Here is a 23798-nt window from a genome sequence, read left to right as displayed (position 1 = left end):
TTTTTCATTTAGGATGTTCTTAATCTAGATAATTTTTTTTTTGTATTTTTGTTTCTTTTATTATTTTTAGCTATTTGACATCAAAATATCACCTTAACAAATATGAAAATGAAAACAAAGTAGGAAAAGACTTAAAATGCACAAAAAGGAAAACAAAAAGGGGGGCACAAAGAAAAATGTTTTTTATAGTGAATCCTTAAATATATATGAAAAGATTTTCAAGAGTTTTTTTTTCTTCAGTATTTTCATATGATCTTTCTTTTTTTTTCTGTGTATAAAAGCTATATTACATAAGGCATATTATATACATGTATGTTTGTCATATATATATTATATATATATACGTATTTGATGTAAAGAATGAAAAATTTTTTTTTTGCTTAAAGGATAAGGATAATGCAGTTTTGCGCAATATAAATACATATATTATTTAGATTTCTTTATTTACAAAAAAAAAAATAAAAAGAAAGCAGAATAGAAAAAAAAACAAAAGATGAAAAATTTCAATAAAAAATTTTTATATAGTCATCCATATATAATCGTGTATATATGTACTTGGGAAGATATATAGAGGTAGAAAGTTAGGTACGTAGGTGGAGGTGCTGCAGTTAAAAAAAACGAATATGTTATTCGTTTAAAGCAAATAAAATATGGATTGCTTTTTGGCATAAATTACAAAATTAAGAAATTAAAATATTTTTTTTTTTTTTGATTTTTTTTATCAATTTCATAATTAGAACAAAATGAATAACAATTAAATTCAATGTAATTTGAAATTATGACATTGAATTATAGGTTTCAAATTTAAATTTCGAGAAAAAAATATTTTTATTATTGTAAAAATTCTCTATTTAAATTTTAAATAGTAAAAATTCTCTATTTAAATTTAAGATTTTTAGATTTAAGCAATTATATTATACAGAATTTTCAAAAACATATAGATCTTGTTTTTTTTAAATTCTATTACTATTAATATTAAATTATTAATATTGAATTTTTATTAAATTAAATTAGATCGTATAAACATTAAAAATTATTGCAATATACAAATTAAATTAAATTTAACCACCTTTGATAGGCAATTGATTTTAAATGGCTATTTAGACGCAAGTCATGGAAAACGAATTGCCATAATACCATTCAAGGGAACGTTAAATGCAAGTCGCTTCCAGTCTACAAAACATTCCGAATTCTCCAAAACCCTAAAACATTCGAGAATGTATTCTGGGACTTCCTCTTTTGCTTCAATTTTTATAAATTTCCTCTTTAATTTTTTATAAATTATAGTTATACATGAACTAAATGCATATAGTTCACCTTTAAAATGACCAACTACTATGAAAGGCTCACATCTTCAGACGAGAGAGTTTACTCTGTTTCATTATTAGTTACCCTTGCCAGCAATCCTGCCCTAATGGAATCAATTATTTTGTCTACTTCCTCTAATATAATTAATGTGTTCTTCTTTCTGAATCCATACAAACATACATGTATGTAATATGTAGCTTATTTTTAACTACAAGTTTTAATTTAAAATTTTTTGACTTCATACTGTAGTTGTGTTGAATTCATTAACCTTTGATAGAAGGTTCTTTATATAAGTTAGTTTAATACCTAATAGCGATTCAAATTTATTGTTATTTTTCTTACAAAACAATATAAATTTCTATTATATTATATCACATTTGTGTATATTGTGCGTAAATATTAATATGCATTCAAATCTATACATGCACAGGTAGTATTAATTTACAAATAAAATAAATTCCATTGTTCGTTCAATTTATTTTAAAACAAAACATTATTTTTTAAAGTATTTATCAAAAATATATAAGATGTGAGTAATTATATTTTAAATAGATTCTTGTTATAAATGAAAATTTTTTTATTTACCCACACATAAATTAAATTATTATAGCTTTCATTCTATATAAACCACAAAAAAAAAAACCTAAAATTGCGGCTAAATTAAAATCTAATATATTATAATTTAGCAGAAAAAGACTAAAAACTCTCTGAAGTGTTAATTGTGACAACAAATTTTTCATTTACATATACTATACTCGAACTTATACAAACTATTTATCGCACACTTATACAAAAATACTCGAATAATGTATTTAGGTTAAAAATATCATAAATTGGAATAATAATTTTTTTTTTTAGAAAAATGTTCCAATTACTTCTAATTTTATCCTTTTTTTTTTGTTTGTTTTTTTCATAATATAATTTATTTTTGAATTTAAATATAATAATTCACCTGTAAATTTTTCTTAATACAAACACACATATTATATAATAATATATAAAATATTATTTTGCATTTCAGTGCACTATTTTGATATTTAATTATATTGTAAATTTAATAACACTTTTAGAAACTAAGAATTTTTATTAATGCACAAAGTATTGCCAGAATCATAGAATCAAGAAGTTTTGAATAATTCAAAATATTATGAGTTTTTCTTTCAATTTAACATGGAAAATTTAAGGAATTATAAAGTGATCATGAAAAGTGTTAACTTTATATTTAAATATCAAATAAACTAATTCAATAACAGTTGAGTAGTAAGCATAAAAATAAAAAGTTGAAAAGTTGAAAAGAATTGCGACTATCTCTTGCACTCTATCTGATATTTGTGTGTCTGTTTACAAAATAAATTCTAAGGCAGAAGATTGCAATGTTATACGAAGATGAATGTTGTTAATGAATTTATTCCTTTCCAAGGAAGTTTTTTAAAAAATTATTTCCAATATAGCTAAAACAATATAATTAAAATATAATTGACTGCTCAAGATTTATTTAAATTTTACATACAAAGTTTTGATCCTATTGTTATAAGTATTAAACGTATTTCATTCCAAAATTATTTTTATACTATTCAGTTTTTAAATATAGTGAAAATAATTTGTTTTTTTATTTATTTGTATTTTTAACAAAATATTTGAATTATTATTAATATGTGGCCAAGTTGACGTAGGTTTTCTTTTTATGAATCACCTTATTTACTCGTTTTTTATCCGAATATGTTATACATATACCCATATAAGTATACAATATTATAAAATATACTTTTATTAATACATACATTATAATATTATGGAAAATAAACTTTATGAGTTGCCGTCTTTGAGGAATTTATAAACATAAGAGTTAATATTGGTTTATAAATTGCTTTATGAAAATGTTTATATATATATTGTTATACAATTTGTATATAACACAAAATGTATGTATATAATTTAACGCATTAAAATTTGATGAATAATATTTATAATATTATATACATATATTATATATATGTATGATGGGTAGTGCGATGTATTGAATTAAATGATTTGCGACTTAAATAATGTGTGATGGTCACTTAATTTTTAAATTAATTTTGATATTTATGTGAAGATATGTATATAATATAATGTATATTTTGATACATACATATTTCTAATATATGTATGTATGTACATATAGAGATTTTGTTTTTTTTTTTTAATTTTCTTTCTTAAATATTTTTAATGTTATTTGACAGCAAAGAGAATAAGAATAATATAAAAAAAAAATTGGCATAATTTCAGCAGAATGAGTAGGTCAGAATACCATAAAACACATAAGAAAAATCTTAGAAACAAAAACAAATTATACATATGCACATATTATGCATGAATTCGAATATATTAGTGTTTGTACATTATACGAAAATATATATTTGTTAAAAATTTAAAAAAACAAAACATTATAAAAAAAATAAGTTGATTGAATTTTTTAATTTTTAAACACAAATTTAGTATGACTTAATTTGTTTTCTTTTATTATTTCTTATTTCCAATATAGACCGTACATATTTTTTCGAAATTGGAATTTTCACGTGGGCTGCCAAATATTATATATGTACATATTTATCTTCGCATACTGTATATATAAAAATGGCAAATATGTGTTTCTTTTTTTGACAACTAAGTATAGATAACATTCTACATAAGGTATATTACTTTATTCACAGTTTTTAATCTTGTTTGGTTACCTTTAATTGTATTTACATATTTAAAATGTTGATATTTTGCAGAGCCATCAATATAATATACGAGTACATATGTATAATAATAATTTATGCTTTAAAATCTAAAAATATCTTATCTGGGTGGTTATTATATTGTACTATAAAAAGTAATTTGCTTTAACATCAATTTTGAGGTGTGTATACCTTTTACGTTATACTTATATACGAATTCATTGAATTTAATTTATATAGGAAATGATTGTATTATGTTCAAGGAATTAGTTCCGGTATTTTGGTCACTATAACAAAAAACAACTTGAAATTGAAATTATTAAAAAATTTTGCAATAAAATGTTATTTATTGCATATAAATTCAGTGAAAATAATAGAATTAAATAGTAGAGGATCAGATTCATTTAATACAAAATGTGAAAATTTAAAATACAAATTTTTTGTAAGGATGATCTAATTCTACGTAACTGTAGAGGCAGCAGTTTCAATATTCTTATTTTTAATAGAATTGAAAGACTACGAGGTTTTTGACGCTTATTCAAACATTATCAATGGCTCTTCTTAATAATAAACTTTTTTTAAAATTTTTAAGACAAATTCCACTAAGTACATAAATTTTGATAATAAATGAAGCTATTGAAGTGTGTTGCTATACGCATTAAATTACGACATAGAGTTTAAATAAAATTCTATTAAAATTTTAAATCCATAAGTTTGCGTTGTTACTTAACCCTCGAAAATTTTTCATACGCAAAAAATAATTATGCTAAAACTTACTTAAAACAATTTTTTCTTTCTAAATTCGGTTTATCGACACAATGGTTAAATTTTGTGTCGATAAACGATATTGGTAATTCAGACAAAAAGTATTCTGGGTTTTCAAAGTTTACATATAAAATAATTTTTTTAAAACATCCTAAAATATCTAGGGTAAAAAATTTAAAAAAATATTAATTTTATCACTTTAATTTTCTCTAATAATTTAATTAAAAATCTATTTAACATATTATTATTCATATATTTTATTTCGCCGCATGCAGAAGGCATGTTTTAATATTAAATTTCGAAATTTCAGTACATATTAAACATTAATTTTGGCTATTTAAATTAATTGTAAGTATTCACAACTATACATTGCTATTATTGTTATTATTTTTTATTTTATTTTATTAATAATACCAATGAGAATTAAAATATTTTATGAAAAATAATTTTTATTTTTTAATAATTTACATGCTTTCGCGGATTTAATGTTTTTAAGGTTATATTGTTCTCAATATGTATTCAGATGATAAAGTACGCAATTTTGCAGATGCGATGTTAAATATAATTTTTATAACATAAAAATTTTGTTCATAAAAAAAAAATTTATTGATTCCTATAAAATATGGTAGCTTTTGTTTTTCTTTTTTTTTATTAAAATTTTGTATGAGAATGTTTAAAATGCATATTTTATTAAAAAAAATAAAAAAAAAAATTGAGAGAAAATAATGTAGCCGCATATAAGCTAATAAATAAAATATTTTCTCTTAACACAATTTTGTTTTTTTATTTTTTAAGAGCTAATTTTAAAATATTAATAAATTTTGCAAAATAATATCTATGAAAATATTGAATTTTATTTTTTAATAAAAATTGAAAAATTCTCATATTTTTTAATTGAGCTCAAATGGATAATAAATTTGGAAGAGAATTTCTATATATGTATATACATGTACACACACAAAATAAATATGTGTGTATGGAGAATAAAAGTAGATATATTATAAACATTCTTACACAAATATTATATTAATTTTTATATAAAATTCGAGAAGAAGATGCTAGTTACACTTCTGAGTGCTTATTACATAGATAATATAATAAAGGTCTATATGCCAATAGACTGAAAACTAATAGTTATACAAGTTACTCTATATATATATACATACCTACATTTTTAATTTATTTGGTTTCTAAACAAAATCACCGTTATTTTTTTTATACTATTTAATTTATAGTTATTTAGGGACTAAATAAATTTGGAGTGTTGAAGTGTAGAATTTTTTAAAAAATCTTGAAATATTGAACAATTTCGTTGGATATAGGTATAATATTTTAAATCAATGCCTGTTAATAAATATTTGCATATTATACTGGCAACACTATACTGCTGAAGTTCCTGCTTTTTTTTAAAAATATGTTTTAAAAAAATAATCTTGACTGTATTTGTACATACCTAATTTCTTGTGAATTGAAAAAGACGAATTCTTAATCATATATAAAATTTGCAATATATTAAAATAATTTAGAAAAAATTCCAGAATGTTTCAATTATAAATGATCTTAGCTATTTAAATATTTTTCATATTCACTTTTCTATATAAAAAAAAACACTATTATTATTATAATTTAGGGCAAAAATTTACTGCACTTAACCTCAAATTAATTTTGTATGTTTCACTCTATTTAAGAAAATTTATTTCATTTATTTCATTTATGTACGTTGTATATGCATACATATGTACATATATGTGTAGTACGATATACATTTTAAAAAATTTCAATTATAGGTGCAAGCATTCAATTTCAAAAATTTTTTTTGTTTATTTTGAAAATTTTCTTGAATTGATATACTTACATACATACATGTATATAAGTATATTAAGATGTGATATGCAAAATTGTCAACATACATACCATCATGTTTAATGTAATGTATATGTAATTTTATTTAAAATTTTTTTCATTATTTGGTTTCTTTTCATGATCTTATTGCATAACATTCAAAACTTACATATTATTTACATATATACACACATATATAATTTTATCTTATGATATGGCATCATTTTAAAGAAATTCCATTTGAGAAAAAACCATATGGCCATATTAAAATTTACATCTACATACACATACATAAATATATATTAAGTCATATGTGAAGCATAAATGTTTTGTTTATGTAAAAAAAATTTTTTTATTATTATTATATTCGCTTATCTATATAAATAGATCTATAGAAAAGAAAAAAAAAAACACAAGAAAAAACAAAAAACAAAATACTTTTGGCACCTGAAATCATGTAACAGTGATTTTCAAATGTGTGAAGTTTCTCAAGTTTAAATAAACGTGCATGAAAAAAAAAAATGAAAAGAAAAGCAAAAAACGATAAAATTATGTTACTCGGTCGCTTGTGTTAAGTACGCGTACTAAAATTATAAGTTTCTAAGCATAACACGATAACACAACATTTGTTTTAGTTTTTTTTTCTCATTTTCTTTTTTACACATTTTCTTTTTGGATTATTTTTTTTTTTGTTTTTCGTTTTATTTTTCCATTTTATTTGTGCGAATAAATATAGGAATAAAATTTTATTATATGTGAATCAAAAAAAAAAAAGCAAAAATTCTTTTTTTAAAATCTTCTTAAAGCAGCTGAACACCGTGAATATAGTACCATAGGTACACATTTAATATTTATATACAATAGGTTACCCTTAACACACCACACCGCATTTACATTGAATATGATGAAAAGAAAAAAACCAGATGACAACATTTATGAGGAACAGCAACAAGAAAATAAAAAAAAAAAAGAAAATAAAATTGAAAAGGAAAAGTAATCGCGACAACACTTAACACAGTTTTTTCTCTTTTTTTCTTTAGCAATTTTATATTTTTTCTCTTTTGTTTTTTCGTTCATTTGAGTTAAAAATGAATTTGAAAAATCGCATAAGTAGAATTAAGAAAAACAAAATCCACAGAAACGAAAAAACATCGTGACAAGAAATGGAACAAAAATAATATTGAAAAAAAATGATAAAAAAAAAATGAAAAACATTTAAAAAATTTTTTACATAAAATACTTTTAATTTTTTTCTATTTTTTTGTTCTTATTATTTTCTATGTATTTTAAAGGTCGCATCGCATACCGAAACCATTTGAAAATATTATTTTTAGTTTCTGTAATAGAATTACATTATTATCACTTTGATGCACAAGTGAGTGTTTACAATAATAGTTTAGAATATATAGATAAATTGCTATATGTATAAACATATTTATATTTTGGAAAAGAAAACCTGGACATGTTTACATACCTTGTACAACGCAATCACAGATATTATATTGCGTTGTAAATTGCTATTTTAGAAAGAACAATAGGAATTACATTACCCTTTCAGTGTTCAAACAAAGAAAAAAATATTGAAAATTGTAAATATTATGAATTAAGGGTGGTGATCAGGTAAATTCTTTTGATCGTTGATTTGCATTTTAGCTTTAAAAATATGTTCTTGTTTTCAGGTTGGTTTCGTTTACTAGGTTTTTCTAACTAAAGTAATGTAGATTCTCTAAACAATGGTTGGTAAAAACCACATTAACGTACAACAATTTTCAAATTTTTACGGATCCAAATAACGAAAACAATTCAATGAAATAATTCTATTATCATAATGTAATAAATTTTGCATAAACTTCGAGAGAACCTTAAAATTATAATTTCTAAGACATTTGTATGTATAATCGCAACAAGGAATTTTTTGTGTAATTCCTTGTATTGATATAATTAATAAAATCTTAAAACAAACAGGTCATTTTATTAAAGAGCAAGAAATTAGTTCATTGTCAAATATCTGACGCTTTTTGGTAGGTACATAGATATATGAGTCTCGAATTTCGAATTCAAACTTTAAATTAATAGAAACTATTCACTGATCCCTTACATATTCAATCAAATATTATTATAAATCGCATTAAACTAATTTTATTCAAAAAAATTTTTACAAGATTACATGATATGTATATATACACATAATATACTTATATAGTGTCTACATTATCGTATACATGTTGAAAATTACACTTTACAAAAAAGGTATAGAAGACCTTTTTTTTACATAAATATATGCATGCAAATTTATAAGTAATACTTATTATGTATCCAATTCAAGCTACCTTGTTTAGAAAAGTAAAATAAAACTCGACGAAACAAAAAAAAAATTAAAAACCATAACTGAATCAATATAATGAAATGGGAACGAAATCTCCTTCAAAATACAAAAATGAAAATGTACAAATTACAAAATAACACTAATTAACCTCAGTCTCTATAATATAATGAAAACGAAAAGCTGCAATTATATACTTTCATATACATATATATACGAAACAAAGTATGTATAATAAAGACAAGAACAAAGTATAATGAGTATAGTATTAAAAGTGAAATTATAGATTTAGAAGGGATCTGAGAAGTTATTTTGTAAAAATTTAAAAAAAACGCCTCATAATGCTGAAGTTCTTCCTTTATTTAAAAATATAGAGTAATATTCAAAAGATATTAAAGTTATCGAATATAAAGTATGATTTTTTTTAATATTAAAAAAAATATATTTGGAGCACACATATTTGATTTTGAATAGTAACAAATTTTTTTGATTTTTATGTGGAACAAATCGAACGAGAATGTTAATTGATTTCCAAGTACTCCTCTTAAATACATAGCATGTAAATATGTACCTATATCTGGTTAAATCGCATATTATGAATTATTATATAATTATAACATAACCAAGTACATTCAATTTTTATATTTAAAATTCTTTTTCTTTTATTCACTTCTCATTTAAATTAAATTTTCTAAGTATATTTGAAATTTTTCCCTTTTTTGTTTTCTTGTATATAATAATTTAAGAACCTATTATTTTTCTATTTATATAGTGTTGACATACTCCAATTTTTTATTACAAAAAAAAAAACTCAAGTAATAATTATAATTACCATGATTTATTGGTGATAAGGCAAAAAAGCAAAAAAATATGATGGTAAGTAAGTGTGGTTAAAGTTTTTTCATTCACCGCATACCTTTTTATTACAGTGCTTGTACAAATATGTGTACATGTACTTACATATGTGAGTACGTATAGTATGTGTTCCGATGATATTGAGAATATTGAATAACAAAAAAAAAAAAGAAAAGTCCTTAAGAATTATGTAATCTCATAATACCATCAATTGAAAATCATATAATAACCATAAAAGTTTGTTTTTGCTTCTATTTTTGAGTTTTTATATTGCTTATTTTTTCTATATATAAATTTTCATTTATTCTTTACAAAAAATACTGCACCAATTTAAGTACTACATATAAAAAAAATGACATGTAATAAAATTTGTTGAAATTTTATAATTTTACAGATGCATAACATAGGCTTATACATACATGTATAGATATCATACATGTATAGTAGATAATTTTATAATATGGAGTTCTCTTTAATCAATAACAAATATATAATATACAATGTACATGTGAACGTACGTAAGTACATATAAAGATGAAATTTTGAAATATTTTCAATTTGTGGCTGCTACACAGTAGTTTTTGGTTCCAGTTAATGAACATATATAAGAAAAATACAATATAGTGTACAGCATATTGTAAAGAAACGAATAAATCTTATATTTGAACAAGTTTTGAACAAGTAGGTTAAAAAGTTTTGGGACAAAATATGAAAATTTTTATTTCCTTTTTTTTTTTTTTTTGAAAATATTTTAAAATATTTTATTGTATCTTGTCTTTGTAAGTTTAGATTATTACATATTATATGCTTTATACGTATGTTCATAATTGTGAGCTTAGATGACCATGTATTTTTAGCACATTTCCAACAAAATTTTAGCAAAATGTGATAACAAGTTTAATTTTATTCGTCTATCAGTCCCTTTGTTAACAAAATTACAAAATCCTTTAACATAAAAAGCTGAAATTTTTTACACAAACTAATCTTTCTTTACAAATTTTAACCCTTCTTTCGGCTCTTTATTTGTCTGAAGCTATATAAGCTTTTCTAAATTTCTATCTTTTATCAAGAAGTATGATATTACTTATTCTAACACATTTAATAAGCCGTCGTTGTTTTCTAACTCCTAAAATTATGCAATATATTTCAATATATTTATTTTTTTTTCAAAGTAAATGTGCTACTACAAAAATTATTGTAAATAATTTCCTTCTAAAATCACTGCTATCATTCGAATTCATTTTTTAAAGGTTTTGTTGTAACAATTACAAATTTTATCAATTTAATTTATTACATTAAAAGTGGTTAAAGTTAAAATAATTTTTTATTATCTTGAATCTTTCCTTGTTTCCTTTTGAATGTTCATTTCATTTTCGTTTATTTTTGCTTTGATTACTCTTCAAATCATCACTGTTCGTTCAGTGTAATACGAGTAGTAAAAAAATTTTATATTTTATGATAAAAGAGAAGAGGAAAGAGGAAAAAAAGTGAAAGAGCAGCATGAATGAATGAATAACAAATGAAATGCAATTCTTCTTATTTTTTTTCTTGTGGCAAGGCAAGACAACATCAATAGCATCCAGCATAATAAGAATTATAAAAAAAAAAATTAAATAAAATAAAAAAAGGGAGAAATAAGAATAAAAAATTGAGATTTTTTTTTTTTGTTTTACAAAAAAATATTATAGAAAATCAACGATTTTCTTACTGCACTCAAGTATCAAAATATTTTGTTTTTGTTAGTGTTGTTGTTGTTACTGTTGTTATCATTTTAAATGTCGACGATGATGATGTTGTTGCGGTTGCTGTTGTTGCTGCTATAATTTTCTTCTTGAAAATATTTTAGATTTTTTGTTTTTTTTTATTTATGTTTGTATGTACGTTGATATTTTTGTTTATTTTATAAATTTTTTTTTATTACGTATTCATTTTTTTTTGTTGTTCTTTTTGATTTTTAGATCTCGAGAAATTTATTAATGTTGTTTTTTCTGTTACTATACATAAATGTATGTATTGTTGTTGGGAAAATGTTATATCACTGTATATTAAGCACGTGCTTATGATATTACGGAAATGATAATAAAATAATATAAGACGAAAAGAAAAACGATTATTGTGTCTACCTATTCTTTATTTCATAGTCAGTCATATAGACGCCAAAAATTTATTATACAAGGTTAGGGGTATACTTGAGAATGTCTAGATAAACATTGTATTCAAATATTTTATATATAAGTAAATGTATTCAAAAATAGATCTGATTTTACATAAGTACAAATGTACATACATAAATACAGATATTTTATATACGCATCTTAACAGAACAATACATAAATCTATGGAATCAGTTTCTCTTAGAAATATTAACAAAAAAAAAAAAACAAAAATATACTTGAGTGCTTATGTGTTATATTGTTATGTAGATACTAGGCCCTTATTTCTATACGAGAATATTGTATTTAGACATGTCTAGCGCATCAAAGTATAACTTTTGTTGTCTTTATGGTTTTTAATTTTTTTGATTTTATTTGATTTGATTTGGTACTTAAATTTATTTCCTATATTATACACGTATGTGTACTTACATACTAATTTTACTAATACTATTGTTTACTAAATAGGGGTAGCATTAGAAATTGTAATAATTTCCTCAATATTTAAATCAAAAAATTACCAAATTTTTATTTTCAAGTACGAAATTTTTTAAAGCAAATTTTGTTTTTCTACAATTATTTTAAATGTAAAAGTTTTAAGAAAATTTTTAATAAGACCTTATTTCTTTACAAGTCAGACAATTTATTTGTATTTGGACGTTTCGCAAATAAAAGTATAAATTTAAGCAATTTGCTTCCTAACAAATTTTAGAATATAAAACTTGTATCTAAAACTCTCAAGGTGTGTCTGTATGTATATATGAAAACAAAGAAATTATTTTTTTGGAAATTTTTTTTTGAAACCAATTTCAATGTGTCCATTACAAGTATTCAAAATTTATTTCAGTGCCAATTTTATTTCTAAGACAAAATATAATTTATTATACAAAAAATATAATTTTAATTATAAGCACTAAATGTACAATAATAATTACATACAAAATTGAATTTTAACAATTACATATTTGTATTTTATATAATATGTATGTATGTAAGTACTTCAACTTTGTAATAATTTCGAAATAATTCATGCATGAATTCATTAAAAAATTCAAATTCGAAAACGAATATAATTTTTGGAAACATTTTTAATTATTTAAATACACACACCACTTAGGCATTTCGTTTTGCTAAGATTTCATGCCAAAGGATAACAAATAAATTTAAAATAAACGTGAAAGAAAAAAAAAAAGAAATTTCAGAAAGTTTTTCATTTTGTTGTAAATTTTTGGCACACCATAATATTTTTGTAAATTTTTAAAAATTCTAAAAAAAAATTTCAAATTTTCAATTAAAATTTTACTAAAAAGGAAAATTAAATTTTCACTGCATACCTAAATAAGAAATTGTAAGGCCATCACCATGCGTGAGATTCCTTAAATAAATCTTGTGTGAAAATTATTTTTTTTATTCAAGGATATTTTTCATAGTTACTTTTAATAAAATTATATAATGGCTTTTTTGTCGCCCACAGGGTTATTTAATTTGCTTTTCGTTTGAATTCAACATCTATACCCAATGTTCCTTTTAACCCTTTCTCGTATACATATATACATGTATCATATGTAAATGATAAAGGGACTTATGTATTTGATTTTTATATAACCAACATTTTTAATATTACCTATATGCTGCACATTAAAAATAAAAAATGAACTAAAAATTTAAATTACAAACAAAAACAAATTTCTCATAACCCGGTTAATTTTAATAATTTTAATTTTAGATTTTTTCTCCTATATATACACAAAAATATTCATGGTACGTGCTATAAATATTATGTAGCATTATAGGCATATATGAAAATACAAGTTCCTTAATAACAATTTTTGAAGCTACACTACGAAAAAATTTAAACAAAAAATGTGTTCCTATACATTCTTATATGTATAATAGTTGTATATGAGTGTGTATAATATAATTAAACTTTAGTAATAAAATTTTAGTACCGAAAAAGTTGAATTGCTTATAAAAGAAAAACTTTAAGTATGTTTTTTTTTATTTTACTTTTTTTTTCATATATTTAATATGTACTAGAAAATTTTGAATATAACAGAACAACATTTTAGTTATACATATGTATATGCATGCATATACATTTATTTGTGTATGTACACATATGTGCTATTACGTGTACTTACACTTTTCCCGTGAATTTTACTTATAAACAACGAATATTAATTTTCAAAATAATTTTTTTTTTTATTTCTTTAGGCAAAATTTTACAAAAAAAAAAAAGTTTAAAATTGTTAAAAAAAAGTTTTAAATTTTAAATAAAATTTTAAACAATAGCGATGTAGAATATAAAATAAAAATTCATGAATATAAATTAGAGGTGCGTGCTCAGGATATTTAATAAGTCCTTAAAAAATTCTGGTTAAGTATATATATGCACATTAATAAATGCAAATTTGAGCATATTATGAAAAATCTAAAAATATAACACTTTAGAAAAGTTTTATTTTCAAAAACTTTTGAGCGATTAAACTAATAATTTTCATGCAAAATACAAAAATTTTTTGTATAGAAACATTGAAATTGATTTGAGAATCATGATAAATATTAATTTACGCCATTGGTTGTACGAACGGAACCTATAAAGTGAAGGTTATTGTTAAATTTCATTGAAAGAGAGATATTATGGCTTATTGGAAAAGTTTTTTAGTATATGTAAGAAAAGTATGACTGAATGAGGAAAATGTAGGTATGAGGATCGCATAAATATAAAAAGGATCAATGATCAAATTCTATATTTTGAAATTCTTAAGAGCAAAATCTTTTTTGTGTTCCAAAATAGGTTAAAACAAAAATTTTTTTGTTTACAGTTTTCCTTTATTACCGGTCTAAAATTAAGCAATAAAATATTTCAGTTTTTAAGACAAGTTACGATAGGTTCTTAGTTTTAAGACAGTAGTAGTTATAAGACAGTCTGCTAGTCATGTCTTGGATTAACAAATTGAATATGAAGAGAGAAATATACAATCTGTGTTTAAACTTAACATATCTACAAGTGTAAGGCGAGAAGAACAAAAATTAACCCTTGTCTAGTTGAATATAAAATTTTAAATTAAAATTTTCCGAATAACTTATTAAAAGATTATGCTCCCTGAAATTTCCTTAATTTTTTTTTTCAATTCATATGAAATATTATCGCTGAATACTCACTATTCTTTCACACTTTTTCCACGTAATTCAAAATATAAATTTAATTTAATATACGACACTTTTGAATTGCCCTTTTAGAATTATAAATTAATTTTTAATTTTTTTAAACGTTTTTGTCACGTTTGTCCTTGAGTTTTTATTTCATTTTGCATTAAAATTTAATTTATTTATATGGATAAGTATGTGGTTATGCTATTTTTAGTTTAAAATTCAAAATGCATAGTAACATTAATCAAAATATAGAGAAAATTTTTGGTATATAGAAAGGGCGAATTTCAAAATTTATTTGTTTAATCCTTTATAATTATAACCCTTTTTTTTATTATATTTTGTTTTATCGTAAAATGATATGATTTTGAGACTCTTAAATTTTTTTGAAAAAATATTAATACCTGAATTTATAACCATATATATATATTATTAAAATTTAGGAAATGAGCTCTTTAAATCCAAAATTTTGTATATAAAATTTATGAGTTTTAAGTGAGTTTTAAGTTTAATTAATGTTTTTTACATATTCAGAAATTTAAAATAAAAGGGATTGCTTAAATTTTATATGAAAATTTTCCTAAATACATTACTTACATATAATATGTAAATATGTGTATATATAATAAAATGTCGTAAAATATTTAAAAATAATATTTTATAATGAAAATTATTCTTTAGAAATTTGGTGTATTTTATGTTAAAATATGCAAATATTTAAGTAGAAATATTCGTATACATGAGTGAATATATAGTGTGAGTATATATACAAAATATACATATATACATATTTATAATGTTGAAAAAATAAAGTTGTATAAAAGTGAATTGATAATTTGTTTTCTTATTTTTTTTTTTAATTTTAAATTTATAAATTTTATGAACTTTCAAATGCTTAAGTAAGTGGAAAAGAAATTTTTCAAATGACTGAATTTATAAAAATTTTTTCATACCATATTTTTTCTCTCTAATTCGTTATTATTATATTTATAGGTTTTAATACATACACACGCACATGCATGTATATTCACATATACGTATGAATATGTATATATATATATAAATTTCGTTTATTTTAATGAAGTTATAGTTCATGTGTTGTCGCTTATAAAAATTTATGAATATTTTTTTTTTCGGTCAAAGGGAAGAAACGATACGAAAAACTCAACTTAGAACTTAAGTATAATAATGATTAAGTTGCTGCTTGCTTATTAAATAAACATATAACGTATAATACCTTTAATGTATGTGCGTATGTATACAAAGTTTTGTTCAAAGAAAGTCTTGCTGTTTGTTGTTTTTAAGACACAAAGAGTTTTCTGTTTTCCTTTTTTGCTCTTTTAGTTTTTTTTTTTCATAAATTTTGAAGTTTTTTTTTTCTTGCTTTTAGAGCAGAACTTTTAACATTTTATTTTTTTTCAAATTGCTTATTCATTTTCTGCTCTAGTTTTATAAAAGGTAAATAAATGCCATCAAACAACTCTTCTATATAAGCTTATAGTGTAGTACTTAAGAAACGTTTAAAATTTTTATTAATTTTAAAAGAAGAAAAAAAAAATTTAGAATTTGTCTAGAGTTTTACATTTTCAATTTTTGTTCCTACATATGCAGATGAGATTTTGCGTGAGTAAATTTGTTTTTTTTTTTTTTTTTATTATTTAATTATAATTTAAAGTATTGATGAGATTCCAGACAATTTAATTAAATGAAAAATTTCTTTTGAATCTATAAAAACAGGAAATAAAAGTGAGTGTTGTTTTTAAAGTGTATGTGTTTTTGATGAGAGAAAAATGAAAGGAAAATTAAAATTTTAAATTTTTAATCTATTAAGAAAATTTTATCCCATTTTTCCTCGTATTAGACAGAGAATGAATGAGTATTAAAAATTAGAAAATCCATTGAATATAAAAGGTGACTTTAGAATTATGTATTATCGGGTTTGGGTTCGAAATTCCGAATAATTTAATTACAAAAGCAGTATTTAGGGTGAAAAATAAGACAATATCCATTTCATACACCATAGCTAATGAAGGAAAATGCTTTAACTTCACATATGAAGGGCTTCTCACAAAAATATTTTAAATGAATTTTAAAGATAAGAGACAATAGGTTTCATACAAAAGGTAAATGAAATTTTTCTTGCACTTTCAGATTTTTAAATTATACAAAAAAAAATGCATATAATTTTCAACTATCACAAAGTATGATTAAAAATGAACTTACTACTGTATGGTGATCCATTCTGATCATGTTCAGACTTACCTAAAATGAGAAAGAAAAATAAATATTAATAAAAATTTATTAAAAATTATAATTTTAATATTTTTAATGTTAGTAAATTCTTCTAAAAGAATTGATTTATATAAACAAATGTTGGCATGAGAGAAGCAGTTGAAATCTGTGACAATTAATTATGATTCCAAATAATAAATCATCACATAATAATTGCAATTTCCCAAAATTAAATGATTTGGTATAATTTTTTGTATTAAAATTATTAATATAGAAATTGTATAGATGTTGCAGAAGTTTGTTCTCCGAATAACATAATTTATATTTAAAATTTAAATACCGTCATACACACACTTACATATGTGTATGTAAATTTCTATCGGTATAAATTCATATGAAATGAAAGTTTTAAATAGTTTTAAGTACTTTGAATATTATAAATTTTAAAATAACTTTTTCGAGTAATTAATATAAACATAAATTTTATAGTTTTAAATATTTACATAAATATGTATGTATGTACAAATGTATGTAAATAAATAAAAAAATTAAGATATAAAATTAAAATTATGTAAAAGAGAAATTTCCGGAAAAACAAAAAAAAAATCAGATTTATATTTTTAAATACTCATTAATCATTAAAGAAATTAGACCTATTTAATAAAAATTATTACATACATCATACAGATAACGTATATGTAATGTAATGCATATTGTATATCGTATGTAAGTGTGTACTTTCCCCAACATTATGCAATTATAAATATTTATTTTAATAATTCTACCATGGTGCTTAACTCTCTTATATGTTCCTATACACAAAAATTATTTATCACAAATATTTTGGTGTGACCATTTCCAAACCCTCACATTACCTCCAAAGTGTTGCAGCATTTAGGTTGAGAAACAGACGACAATGCAAGTATGTGTTAAATTTTTGCAAAATACACAATTGTACAGGATTTTTCAATTTAATATTGAAAATATACAAACAAACGTAAATAATTCTTTAACTGAATTGTATAATGCATTAAATCGAAGGTACATGAAAATTGTTTTCCAAATTTTAAGTATTATCTATATTTTGTATGTGTTTAATATACATACATAAGTACATATACATATGATTCAATAATAAACAAACTTTCGTGTATATATAAAATATTGTATGTATATAATATGTATGTAATTGTAATTCATGTTTTTCTATGTAAATTTACAACAAGAATGAAAATAAAACAAAAAAAAATTAAAAGAACAACCAGAATAAAGAATGAGGCTACATCTTTCTAAAGTAAATATTACAAGTATGATGTATGTATACTTGTGTGCATTTATATAAATACAATATATATATATAGTAGTTATCATTTTAAATTGGGTCACAATGAATATTTATTGGATTGTAATGCAAATTTGGACTTTATGGCGACTTTATTAATATTTCAATTTGAAAACAAAAAGGAAAACCAAAAAAACACAATAATAAAAGAGCAGTCAACGTTATAAAATACAGAGATAGAGCCAAAAGAAACAACAACAACAAAGACAAAACAATAAAGGATAAGAGAGGAAAAATTTTATTTTCCAGGATGTTAAGTTTTGTTATGTTACTCTTTTTTCATTGTTATTTTATGTATAATATTGTATATGTATATGTATTTGTTATTTTTCATTTATTTTTCCTGCATTATAATATTTTTGTTAATGCAAATTTAAAATGAAACAAAATAATACCAAAAAAAAAAGAAAAACAAAAATCTCATCCTTTTACATTACTATTATTACCGGTTTACTGTTCATATAGCCAAGTACCAATATTATAAATTTTAAAATATTGTACATTTAAACATTTATATTTTATATCGTATTTTATATCGAAATTTATATATATATATGTATATGTACGAGCGGAATGTTGAATAATTTTAAATAAAATTTTGTAATTTCTGAAGATATTGCAAAATAATATTGTTGTTGTTGTTTTTTCAATATTAACAAATAAATTATTTTTATTGGGATTTTTCTAAAAGAAAATTATATTTACTGAATTTATAAATCTAATTTTTAAAATACATATATATATAAATAAATTATTATTTTAAATATTATAAATGATAAATTTATACTGAAATTATTATATGTAGAATAATTCTAATTTTAGAATACCACAAAATAAATTTTAATATACGATATAATATATAAACACATTTGAATTCTATTATCGTAGATTATTTTTGAAAGATATTATTAAAGATAAATGAATCTTATATATTCGAAAATTTATTCTATTTCGAATTGTTAATGAATTAACAAGTTTATTACTACATTAATTATTATATCATAATTCTAAAATAAAAATTAATTAAATATCGAAAATTAGGTGGGTGAATGAGATAAAGAGGCTTGAACAGGTTTTTCGGATTGATTTAGATATTGAAAATCAGTGATGCCAAAATGAATCTACTTGCTTTAAGTAAATCCTTCAAAAATCTGTGCCAACTCGTTCTAATTTATCTCACAACATTAAAAGGAATGGTTTTGAAGATCGATTAAAGAACTTCGATTTAAAAATGAAATCATATTTACATTAGAAAAGTTAAGAAATCTTGATTTTCAAAATTTTTGAGTATAATGCCAAATATAATAAAAATTTTAAGAAATTCTTTAAGAAGCTCATAGTTTACAAATGTAATTTACGTTCACTCTCATAATAAACAAAAACTTAATAATTAAATTCAAAATGAATTTGTTTTTGAATTTTTAATATTAGCCATAGAAAAAAACGCTGATGAAACAGATATCTCGAGTTTACTAGAACTTTTGGCTTATAATAAACGCCCAAATAACAATTTTAATCTTATAAGACTTTTGTAGAACTATATTAAGAATTCTTTAAGAATATTACTCTTATAATTTCAGTCTTGTAGAACATTAAAAGACCCTAATGAGATCTTTATAAGAACAAAAGAGCGAAAATACTAGAGTTATTAATTCTTGTAATGAGAGTTAATCTCCCATTATATAACTCTCATACCAAAACTAGTATTAGAGTTACGAAAACTTTCACATGCCATTTATAATAGTGTTACTAGAAAGAGAAAGCAATACATTATAGAATAAATATATCGGCCTTGTTTCGAACTTTATAAAAAATATATCTATTTCGCTTTTAATAATTATTTTCTTATTTAATGTATAAGTTATTAATTAAGAATTTTTCATTAATTAAAATAAATTTCTGTATTGAAAATTTTTATATTGGGTTTATATAATAAAAATACTATTTATATAAAAATGATGTTTGTACTAAAAAATATTTTAAATATTATTAAACACGCACACATATTACTTAATTAACATAAAGTGTTAAGAATTTTAACATCTTTATAATTCAAATAATTCCGGATTAATGTAGATACATATTATAAATGTATAGAAGTATAACAGTATATTAACAAGTGCAGGTATACTTATAGATTGTATAAGACGTAATATTTAATGTTTATATGTTTATAATCTTATAAACATATTTAATTAGAAAATATATAGATACAATCAAATGAATTTTTATTTACTAGCTCTTGATGTTTTTTTTTTTTGATACAACCACAATAATTAAGAATGGAAATTCCTTTCGTTTTTTTTTGCAGTTTTTTTTCTTTTGTTGTTCTTCTTTTGATTATTTAAGAATTTTTGTTAATTTTTTTTTCTTTTTAATAAACAAAATGGTCATCTCACAATGGGGTATTTGTTTTTTTGATATCGATATTTTAAATGGAAGTTATTCAAATTTAAAATTTCAATATTCTGTTAGTGAAGCGGAATATAGGCGACCTTAACGGAAATCAAATTTTTTTATGTTAATTACAGAAGCATTATACTAGTATAATTTAAAATTTCTCTTCATGAATTAAGAAACGTATTCTATATAAAAATAGAAAATATATTTTTAACAATAAATTTTTAAAATAGTTAAGAACAATAAAAATAACGAGGCTGTAATGTCGATTATTTGGGCGTTCTTACTCCGATCCTGAAAGAAATTTTTCTAATATTACAAATTCATTTCCAAAACTAAGTCATATTTCCACCATATGACCGTGTGTTTGATCTAATTAATAAAATTTTTTACATTTTCGACTTCGAACCCTACTCTTTTATGAGAAATCAGATCTGACGCCCTAGTCATTGAACAAAATTTATATTTAAGTTGATTCCTTATTAATTCTAATATATGCAAAGCTATGATTTGCAAAATTAAGTCGACTTCCATTATTAACAGGCATTTATTATAAACTAAAAATAAATTTTTTAACAAATTTTTTAATACAAAAATTTACAAAATATTTAAAAGAGAAATAAAAAATATTTTGTATGTATTTATGTATGTTTGTATGTATACATATAATAAAATGATGATTCTTTTCTAATTTTAGAACCAAAAAAAATTAGAGTAAATTTTTTTTTTTTAAATTTTCTTCTTTCTTCCCTCAATTTTTTTATGTTTTTTTCCTGTGTTTCTGTTTCAATATGTGTGGCAAGTGAATTGAAATAAAAAATGAGTTATGTACAAAATTTTAAGAAGAATGAAAATGAAGAAATTCCAAACATTTTTTAAAAAATAATTTTTTTTTGTTTTATATACCTATATATTTTAAATGATGATGTAGATTAATATGTAAATAAACATGTTTTAACTTGTTGCTACTTTAATTTAAAAAAAATAACATTTTTTATTACATTTTTTTATTTTCATTATTTTTTTTTAAGATGAATTTTAAATTAAAATCTAGTAGCTAATTAGAGCATAATTTAACATAATTTTAGTATATTAAGTTAAATGTAATTACGTTAGAGCATAAAATGATAAATAATTAAAATAAGATATTAAAATTAGGCAAGACCTACGTATATAAATAAAGTACTTGAATATGCCATGGTAATAATCGAGTAAAAATTTCTTATAAATTACATTATGTGTGTATGTATATAAGATACAGATTAAATGGGTCGAAGATTTCTTTATTGTTATTCCCCTTTGGCATATTTTGGAAGATAATTTTGGTGCACATTCTCTAATCTACTACATTCAATATTGTGTATAACATATACATATATATTAACTTTCTTCTACCGGATTTAAGCACGATTGTAATGTGATTAGGCGTACATGTTTTGTACATATTTATATAAATGGATTTATATATTATAGGTACATACAATGTTCTGCCTAAGCATACATTATGTACGTGTATCTATTAAGATTTTGATAATAAATATGTATATAAGGAAAACCATTTCTTAAGGATAATTAATCCTATGTGAAAATAAATTATACATACTTAAAGGAAATTTTTGGTCACAAGTAAATTATTGCATGGGTATTAAAATATTAAGAAAATCTAGTTTTATTATAGTGAAATGAATTAACTTTAAAGATAAATTCATTGTAGAGTATTATTAAAAGTTTCGCATATATGTGTGTGTGTGTGTATGATGATGGTAAGTGTAAATAATTTAGAAATTTTGTAAATATGAGACTTTTTATGTCTTAGATTAAATCTTATTTTGAATAATAAATATTAGATAATTTTATACACTATATTTATATTATATTTTATCTTTAGTTCTAACTATATAATCTGACGAATAATTTATTTAATTTTAAATAATAATGTAGAATTTTAACTATTATAATTTAAATCTTCTTAAAATTTTTACTGCTTTTATTAAATAAAATTTTAAAGTTATCATTTAATTAAAACTTAATGTTTAAAATCCAACCACTTTGATCACTATTAATGCATACATCTGTTCTTATATTATTAAGAACATTGAAGTCTCGTATTGGAAATAAATAAATAATTTCGTATAATATTTGAGTACCTAACATCTGACAAAGTTTTGAATTCAATAATCAAAAGGTAGAATTAAATTTGCTTTTCGTTTGCATGAAATATTTGTGACGTCTGAAATCAGTACTTATTTGCTGTGTTGGAAAAATTTTTACGATATAGAACCAGGTGTAATCCAGATGGGAAATTTTTAAAATTGACGAAATCTAAATAAGTATATTTTACGTCAATAGACACTTTTTTTTAATTAGTCGCTTTAAAAATTGTAAAATAATAGTGTTTTAGTTTACGTCATTCCATATTTTATTGAAATTTATTAAATTACGTAATTTATTAGAAAAAAAAAAATTTGTTAATATTATTTCGAATTTTTGAAAAAAAAAAAAAAAGCAAAATAAAACTATGTTTAAAATATTCACAATCTTTTTTTTTTATTTTTAACCTTATACAGGTGTTTTATTTTTTTTTCAAAAAATAATTTTAAATAAAACATTTATTTTAGATTTACATATGCATATAACAGCTGCATAACACAAAACATGCCTTAACATGTCATTAAGTAACTATAGCAATGTTAACTTAAACATGTGTGCCATCACTTTAGCAC

The 23798-nt window shown here is 21.7% G+C and overlaps 1 protein-coding gene across 4 annotated transcripts in view; it reads right to left on the bottom strand.

Moving 5' to 3' along the window:
* Nucleotides 1-23798, bottom strand: part of LOC129611651 (RNA-binding protein Pasilla) — a 92482-nt gene that overhangs the window by 45311 nt on the left and 23373 nt on the right. For 3 of the 4 annotated variants that reach the window (XM_055524884.1, XM_055524882.1, XM_055524881.1), the window contains exon 2: nt 17325-17363. The exons of the other annotated variant lie outside the window; for it this stretch is intronic. In XM_055524884.1, the coding sequence (XP_055380859.1) occupies nt 17325-17363 (39 nt within the window). The remainder of the gene's footprint in view (nt 1-17324; nt 17364-23798) is intronic. 4 annotated transcript variants of the gene reach the window in all.

Source organism: Condylostylus longicornis, unplaced genomic scaffold (genome assembly GCF_029603195.1).
Source record: "Condylostylus longicornis isolate FDR11 unplaced genomic scaffold, ASM2960319v2 ptg000055l, whole genome shotgun sequence".
Taxonomy (NCBI): Eukaryota; Metazoa; Arthropoda; class Insecta; order Diptera; family Dolichopodidae; genus Condylostylus; species Condylostylus longicornis.
Note: the sequence above shows the minus strand (reverse complement) of the source record. Positions and strands in the feature narration are given on the sequence as shown.